Below are 9,050 nucleotides of genomic sequence, written 5' to 3'. Positions count from 1 at the left end.
ACTTATCTATTGTCTATTTAGTTCCCCTTCTTGTTTTCTTTATGTTGAAGTGTAATCCGTGCTAAAGCCTGCGGTCTTTGATCCTCATCAGTAAGTGCTTCAAGTCTTCTTCACTTTCAGCGATCAAAGTTGTGTCATCTGCATATTGCAGATTGTTAATGAGTCCTCCTCCAATCCTGATGCCGCGTTCGTCTTCACATAGTCCTGCTTCTCGGATTATTTGCCCAGTATACAGATAGAATAAGTATGGTGAAAGAATACAACCCTGACAAACACCTTTGCTGACTTTAAATCACACAGTATCCCCTTGTTCTGTTCGAACGACTACCTCTTGGTCTATATACAGGTTCCTCATGAGCACACTTCAGTGTTCTGGTATTCCTATTCTTCACAATGTTTCCATAATTTGTTAATGATCCGCACAAATACCTTTGCATAGTCAATAAAACACAGGTAAACATCTTTCTAGTATTCTCTGCTTTCAGCCAGGATCCATCTGACATCAGCACTAATATCCCTGGTTCCATGTCCTCTTCTGAATCCGGCTTGAATTTCTGGCAGTTCCCTGTCAGTGTACTACTGCAGCTGCTTTTGAATGATCTTCAGCAAAATTTTACTTGCATGTGATATTAATGATATTGTTTAATATTTTTCACATTCGATTGGATCACCTTTCTTGGGAATAGGCATAAATATGGATCTGCCAATCGGTTGGTCATGTAGCTGTCTTCCAAATTTCTTGGCACAGATAAGTGAGCACTTCCAGCGCTGCATCTGAGTGTTGAAACATCTCAGTTGGTATTCTGTCAGTTCCTGGAGCCTTGTTTTTCACCAGTGCCTTCAGTGTAGCTTGGACCTCTTCCTTCAGTACCATCGGTTCCTGATCGTATACTACCTCCTGAAATGGTTGAATGTCAACCAATTCTTTTTGGTATAGTGACATCTTCTTTTGATGCCTCCTGCATTGTTTATTTTTCCCATAAAATCCTTCAATATTGCAACTTAAGGCTTGAATTTTTTCTTCAGTTCTTTCAACTTGAGAAATGCCGAGCGTGTTCTTCCCTTTTGATTTTTTATCTTCAAGTCTTTGCACATGTCATTATAATACTTTACTGTCTTCTCGAAATGCCCTTTGAAATCTTCTGTTCAGCTCTTTCATAGCATCATCTCTTCCTTTTGCTTTAACTACTCGACGTTCAAGAGTAAGTTTCAGAGTGTCTTCTGACCTCTATTTTGGTCTTTCCTGTCTTTTTAATGACCTTTTGCTTTTTTCACGTGTGATATCCTTAATGTCATTCCACGAATTGTCTGCTCTTCGGTCATTAGTGTTCGATGCGTCAAATCTATTCTTGAGATAGTCTCTAAATTCTGGTGGGATATACTCAGGGTCATACTTTGGCTCTCGTGGACTTGTTCTAATTTTCTTCAGTTTCAACTTGAACTTGCAAAGGAGCAATTGATGGTCTGTTGCGCAGTCAGCCCTTGGCCTTGTTCTGACTGATGATATTGAGCTTTTCCACCATCTGTTTCCACAGATGTGGTTGATTTGATTCCTATATATTTTATCTGGTGAGGTCCACGTGTATATGATGCTAGTTGTGGGTTTTTCATAAATGCTTATTATCATGTTAAGGAATTTCCCTTTGATTCCTAGTATGTTAAGTGGTTTTTTTTCATCAAACGGTGTTAGATTTTGTGAAATACTTTCCTTTATCCGTTGAAATGATTGTATTTCTCCTTCATGTTATTGATTTGGTGTGTTACATTGATTTTCTAATGTTTAACTATCCTGGCATTCTGGGATAACCCCTACTTTGTCATGATGCATAATTCTGTTAATATGCTTTTGGGTTTTTAGTTTTCTAGTAACTGTTGAGTATTTTTGCATCTGTATTCATGGGGGAGATTGGTCTGTCATTTTTTTCTGGCTTTGGAATCAAAGCTCACTTCATAGAATGAATTAGGAAATGTTCCCTCTTCTGTTTTTGGAAGAGTTTGAGAAGGATTGATGAATATTCTTTTTAAATGTTTGGTGGAATTCAGCAGTGAAGCCATTAGGTCCTAATCTTTTCATGTTTGGGATGCTGTTGATTACTGATTCAATCTCTTGTTATAATTCTGTTGAAATTTTCTATTTCTTCTTGAGTCAATTTAGGTTGTTCGTGTGTTTCTAGGAATTTGCCCTTTTATGTAGATTATCTAATTTGTTGGTGTACACTTGTTCATTGTATTCTCTTGTAATCTTTTTTATTTCTGTATTATCGATACATTCATGATTTTAGTTATTTGCCTCTTCTCTGTTTGGTCAATCTAGATAAAGATTGTCAATTTTATTGATCTTTTCAAAAAACCAAGTTCTTTTTTTGATTCTGTCAATTGTTTATTCTGTATTTCATTTACTACACTGTAGTCTTTATTGTTTCTGTCCTTCTGGTTTCTTTGGGTGTATTTAACTCCTCTTTTTCTGTTTTTTCAAGGTGTGATGTTAGGTTACTGATTTGAGAGATCTTTTGTAATGTAGGCATTTAGTGCTGTAAACTTCCATCTGAGCATTATCTTCACTCCATCCCTTAAGTTTTGGAAAGTTTTGCTTTTGTTTTATTCTTCTAAGTATTTTCTAATTTTACTTGTGATTTCTTACTGGTTATTTAATACTGTGTTATTTAATTCCCACATATTTGTGAAACTTTTTCTTTTCCTTCTTCTTTTTAGTTTCATTGCATTATGGTCAGAGAAGATATAGTTTATGGCTTTAGTCTTTTTGAATGTCTCGAGACTTGGTTTTTGACCTAACCCATGGTCTATCTTGGAGAATGATCCATGTGGAAGAGAGAAGAATGTATATGTTACTGTTGTTGGGTGGAGTGTTCTATATGTGAAGTCTAGTTGTTTAATATTGTGACTCAAATCCTTTTATTTTCATATTGATCTTCTTTCTAGATATTCTATCCATTATTGAAAGCGGTATATTGAAGTCTCCAACTCCGCATGTAGAACTATTTCTTCATTCATTTCTGTCATTGTTTTGTATCCCTTTTCATTTCCTTTTAGGTATGTTTTTTAGATTTTTTTTTGTGGTTAACATGGAGATCACGTTTAACATCCTGGATTTATAACAATTGAAATGAAATTATTACCATCTTAACTTTAATAGTATACATAAACTTTGGTTCTACATAACTCCATCTCCCTGCCTTAAGTTTTGTTCTCACAAATTACATATTTGTCCATTTTGTCCCAAATAACATACATTTGCAAATATTTTTATGTATTTGTTATTTTAAACATGTATGACATAAACGAGGAACCCTAGTGGCTCAGCTGCTAACTGAAAGATCAGCAGTTCGAATCCACCAGGTGCTTTGCAGGAGAAAGACGTGGCAGTCTTCGTCAGTAAAGATTTACAGCCTTGGAAGTCCTATGGGGCACTTCTACTCTGTCCTACAGTGTCGGCATTATTTGAGATCGACTTGATTGCAGTGGGTAATGACATAAAAATTAGAGATACAAACCTAAAATACAGTAATACTGGCTTTTATATTTTCAAATATAAATGCCTTTACTTGTTTATACAGCCTGCCATTACCGTCTAGTGTTTGTTTGTTTGTTTTTCCCTCTTATTTCAGCCTGAAGGACTCTCTTTAGCAATTCTTGTAAGGCAAGTCTAGTCTAGTGGAAATCAACTTCCTAAGTTTTTGTTTATCTGGGTGTGTTTTAATTTCACCCTTATTTGTAAAGGACAATTTTGGCAGATATAGAATTCTTAGTTGACAGGTTTTTGTTTTTCTTTTAGCACTTTAACTTTGTCATCTCACTACCTTCTGGTCCGTGATATCTTTTCACTTATTGTGGATCTCTCATGTGTCATTTCTTTTGCTTTTTTCAAGTTTCTTTCTTTGCATTTGCTTTTGACAGTTTTAATTATATTTTTTCTCTGTGGATTTCTTTGAGTTACTCCTTTTTGGAGTTCATTGAACTTTTTAGATATGAAGGGTCATGTCTTTCATAAAACTTGAGACAATTTCAGCCATTATTTCTACAGATATTCTTTTTGCCACTTTCTCTCTTCCCTTTTGGGTATGCCATAATGCATGTGTTGATCTCCTTGATGGTGTTCCACAAATCCATCTGGATCTGTTCACCTTTCTTCATTCTTCTTCCTTTCTGTTCATCAGACAGTAATTTCAATTGTCCTATATCCAATTCACCAATTCTACTTGCTGAGATATACTATTTAATTCCTCTAGTGAATTTTTCATTATAGTTATTTAGTTAGTCTTTATTTCAGTTCCAAAATTTGTTTGGTTCCTTTGTATAATTCATATCTTTTTATTGATAATCTCATTTTCTTGTTATTATTAGTTGCCGATCCCATGTGTGCTGTAGAACTACTTCATAGAGTTTTCAAGGCTGTGACCTTTTGAGAGCAAATTGCCAGGCCTGACTTCTGAGGTGCCTCTGGGCGAGTTCAAAATGCCAACTTTTCAGCTAGTAGTTGAGTGCATAACCTTTTACACTACCCAGGAACTCCTCTCATTTTGTCAGTACATTGTTTTCCTTTAGTTCTTTGTTCATGTTTTCCTTTAGTTGTTTCTCTCTAGCCCACTCTGAACTTCTGGATCTGTGGTTTGGAGTCTGTTATAAATTTTGTAAAATTTGCAGCCATTATTACTTCAATTATTTGATTTCTCTTCTTATAGTATTCTTATTACGCATATGTTACACCTTTTGGTTCGCATAGTTCTTGGATATTCTGTTCCCCTTTTTTTCATGCCTTCTTCTATTTCAGTTTTGGGCATTTCTATTGACCTATTTAAAAACTTACTGATTTTTCCTTCTCCGTGTCCAATCTATGGCTGATCACTTTAAAAGCATTCTTCATTTCTATTACATAGTATTTGATTCCTAGGATTTCCTGTTGATTTTTCTTAGTTTCCATCTCCCTGCTCACATTACCTGTATGTTCTTGAATGTAGTCTACCTTTTCACTTGTCAGCCTTTTTATGTGAATCATAGTTGTATTAAATTCCCAGTCTGTTAATTCCAAAATCTCTGCCACATCTAAATCTGGTTCTGATGCTTGCTTTGTCTATTTAACCAATGGAAAAAGCTGTCAGTCCCTTTTTCCCCTTCTGCTATTTTCTGCCTTTTCTAAACCATAAATATTGAGAGGAATAATACTGGATAGGTCATAGTGAAACTATGGAGAGATAAATTCAGTATGTTAGAAGTATTGTTAAATCTATTACATAAGATGCCAACAGTCAGGAGGTTAATGTAGTCCGTGAAGGGACGACACTGATGACCAAAGTCTAGAGTAGACCACAGAACCTGGTGTGACCTATGAATTTTCAGTTCTTCAGGACTGTCAGCCTCACTCATCCTTTTGCACACATTGGGGAAGATGGTACCTGGCTGATCCAGAATATATGTGATGTTTTAGGACTCAGTGGTCTTTGAGGATGTGGCTGTGGAATTCACCCAGGAAGAGTGGGCTTTGCTGGATTTTTCTCAGAAGAAATGCTATAGAGATGTGATGATGGAAACCTTCAGGAACCTGGACTCAGGTAAGAATGGCTTCATTTTTCTTATTTAGTGAATAAATATATTGTACTCATTGACCTTTTTATAGGATTTGGGTTGAGGAATTTGAATACACTGGCAAACGTGATGGCATTTTCACTGCCCTCATGGGGCTTAGAACTCTAGTGGCTTCCACATAAAAGTAAAAATCTGTATTAAATTGACTATTTATCTCGTTGTTAAAAGCCTTGAGGCACTTTAAAATGTTGTAAGTGTGAACATTGGCTTCAGGGTCACTTTGTGGCAAAGAGAGATTTGTGTCTGGAACCTCATTAGCATTTTACCATGCTTATTACAAATTTGATGTGATTATTTTGCTAAAAACAAACTCACACCTATGTATCTATAGAGACCATGGAGACCAAAGTATTAGTTCAGCATTAGAGAAATGTGCTTATCTATCTTCCCTCGTTATCTGTCTTTCCCCATGAACACCATATCAACCACACTAATTTTTCTCCCTGAGAAGTAAGGGAAGGATCTGAGGAGAGTGCAGATATGAATTATCCAGAGCTGTAACATTTATCCAGAGCTGAAATACTTATCCTGGTGCTTATCCAGGAGGCACCAGGAAGGCAAGTATCCTTTAAAGGACCACGCCTGGTAGAGTGGGATTACATTTTAAGAAATCAACTGAAATAATCTTTAGCTTTGAGGAGGTGGAAGTTACACACTTACCTGAGCTGACTTCTTTGATTTTTCATGAGTCCTCTCATGCCTTCTGTGTTTGTGGCAAAAGACCCATTTCTTCTTTTAATATTACCTTTATGCACATGCGTTGTTTACAATACCTTTTTATTTTGCCTTCCCAGTTATATCCTACTTATATAACCATCACTCCCAATTTTCAAGGAATTATTTCTTAGTAAATTTCTTACCTTTTGGCCATTGCCGAAGTCCTATAACAGTCAAATGCCTCAAAGTCAGTCTTTCTTCACATGTACCTTCTTCCTCCTAAAATTTTCTGTTTTGTTTCTTCTTGTGAAATTCAACTTAAAATTATTGGGTCAGTTTTTAAACAGGATAATAATGGACAAATGACAGTGAAGAATGACTCCTGGTTCTCCATGTTAGGAGCGATCTTTGAATTCCATGGCATTGAATGTCAGCACAACAACCAGGGAAGGCATGTGAGGTGAGTATTATTCACATGGCAGTGAAGAGTGCCTCAAGAAAGTCTTCAAGTGTCATGACATTTCTGTGTGTGTGTGTAAAACTAGCTCTAAAATGGTGTGTTCACATAATTTTCACAACACAGTATTTCCATAAATGTGAATCAGATATTGAGTATTTCAAACATATTTCACTTGTACCTTATTAGCAGAACGCTCCATTATGTAGAAAGACCTTGACTGTAATGGTCCCACCCTCTGTGAGATGACTCAAGCTAGGCAACACATGACAACTCAGGGCAGAAAACACACATTCATTGTGTATGGTAATAGTGAAATGGTAACAAATTTAATTCTAACAACATGCTTCCTATTTTTAACAGAATATATACAGTAGAGAGCCTCTGTGAATGTAAAGATGGTAAAGTAAATAAAGGTGAAGAAGGTAATCAGTGTGGAAAAACTTACAGCTCGATTGGAAATCTTACTAGGCTCGAAAGAACTCCTGAAGCGAATCCTCCTGAATGCCTTGAGTATGGAAAAGCTTTCATGGATCATTCATCATTAGAGCATCACATCAGATCTCACACTAGATACAAACCTTGTCATTGTAAGGAACGTGGAGAAGATCGTAGTGGTCCTTCTTCCCTAAAACCACATATGAGAGAGAAACTTTATAAACATAAGGATTTTGGTAAACCTTGTAGTTGTTTCTTACCCCTCACTAAACATAAAAGAACTCAGTGTAGAGAGAGGCCTTATGAATGTAAGGAATGTGGGAAAAACTTTCATCATTCTTCAAATCTCACTAGACATATAAGAACTCACAATGGAGAAAGGGCTTATGAATGTAAGGAATGTGGGAAAACCTTCATTGATTCCTCACACCTTACAAGACATATAAGAACTCAGAGTGGAGAGAGGCCCTATGAATGCAAGGAGTGTGGGAAAGCCTTTAGTTGTCTCTCAAGCATCACTAGACGTGTAAGAACTCACAGTGGAGAGAGGCTTTTTGAGGGTAAGAAATGTGGGAAAGCCTTTAGTCAGGCCTCATCCCTCACCATGCATATGCGAACTCACGGTGGAGAGAAGCCTTATGAATGTAAGGAATGTGGGAAAACCGTTAGTTATTCCTCAACCCTCACTAGACATATAACAATTCACAGTGGAGAGAGGGCTTATGCACATAAGGAATGTGGGAAAGCCTTTAGTTATTCCTCACGCCTCACTAGACATATAATAAGTCACAGTAGAGACAGACCTTATGAATGTAAAGAATGTGGGAAAGCCTTCAGTTGTTCCTCATCCCTCACTGTACATATGTGAACTCACAGTGGAGCGAAGCCTTATGAATGTAAGGAATGTGGGAGAGCCTTTAATTATTCCTCAGCCCTTACTACACATATAAGATCTCACAGTGGAGACAGGCCTTATGAATGTAAGGAATGTAGGAAAGCCTTTAGTCAGGTCTCAGCCCTCACTACACATATGCAAACTCACAGTGGAAAAAAGACCCTATGAATGTAAGGAATGTGGGAAAGCATTTAGTTTTTCCTCATCTCTCCCTATACATATAAGATCTCACAGTGGAGAGAGGCTTTATGAATGTAAGGAATGTGGAAATTCCTTTAGTCAGTTTTCATGCCTCACTGACCATATAAGGGCTTACAATAGATACAGGTCTTATGAATGTAAAGGATGTGGGAAAACCTTTAGTTGTTTCTCATCCTGTAAACATTAGAACTCACAGTGGAGATAGGCCTTATCATAGTAAGGAATGTGGGAAAGCGTTTAGACAGTTCTCACACCTCACTGACCATATAAGATCTCACGGTAGAGAGGACTTGCGCTGCCGTGAATTGCTATCATCTGGCCCTTCTAGCCACGACTTTGGAACTCTCACAAAATGATTGCATGGGACTATGCAAATAAGATGCTGCATAGAACTTTTGTAGGGGATTGGTCAGTTGTTTTTTTTTTTATATTTTATTGTACTTCAGGTGAAGGTTTACAGAACAAATAGTTTCTCATGAAACAGTAGTACACATGTTGTTTTATGACATTGGTTAACAACCCCACGACATATTAACCCTCTAAATTCTCAACCTTTTTTTTTTTTTTGGTGAAAATACACATAGCCAAAGGTACACCATTACAAAAATTTCTACATACACAGCTCAGTGACATTGACTATGCTCTTCCAATTGTGCTGTTATTCTCACTCAAGATGAAGGCTTACAGAACAAATAGTTTCTCGTTTAAAATTTACTACAAATGTTGCCCTATGACAATGGTTAACAATCTCACAACACATCAACAATATCCTTACTCAACCTTGGGTTCCCTATCACCAGC

The 9,050-nt window shown here is 36.7% G+C and overlaps 1 protein-coding gene across 1 annotated transcript in view; it reads left to right on the top strand.

The window, feature by feature from the left end:
- Positions 1–8,605, top strand: part of LOC111820937 (zinc finger protein 699-like) — a 14,048-nt gene extending 5,443 nt beyond the window's left edge. The window contains 5 exon segments of the mRNA XM_023733061.1: positions 5,444–5,567; positions 6,595–6,718; positions 7,079–8,198; positions 8,200–8,420; positions 8,422–8,605. Coding sequence (XP_023588829.1) covers positions 5,444–5,567; positions 6,595–6,718; positions 7,079–8,198; positions 8,200–8,420; positions 8,422–8,605 — 1,773 coding nt within the window.
- Positions 8,606–9,050: the final 445 nt, after the last annotated feature.

Source organism: Trichechus manatus, unplaced genomic scaffold (assembly GCF_000243295.1).
Source record: "Trichechus manatus latirostris isolate Lorelei unplaced genomic scaffold, TriManLat1.0 scaffold00057, whole genome shotgun sequence".
NCBI classification, from domain to species: Eukaryota; Metazoa; Chordata; class Mammalia; order Sirenia; family Trichechidae; genus Trichechus; species Trichechus manatus.
Note: the sequence above shows the minus strand (reverse complement) of the source record. Positions and strands in the feature narration are given on the sequence as shown.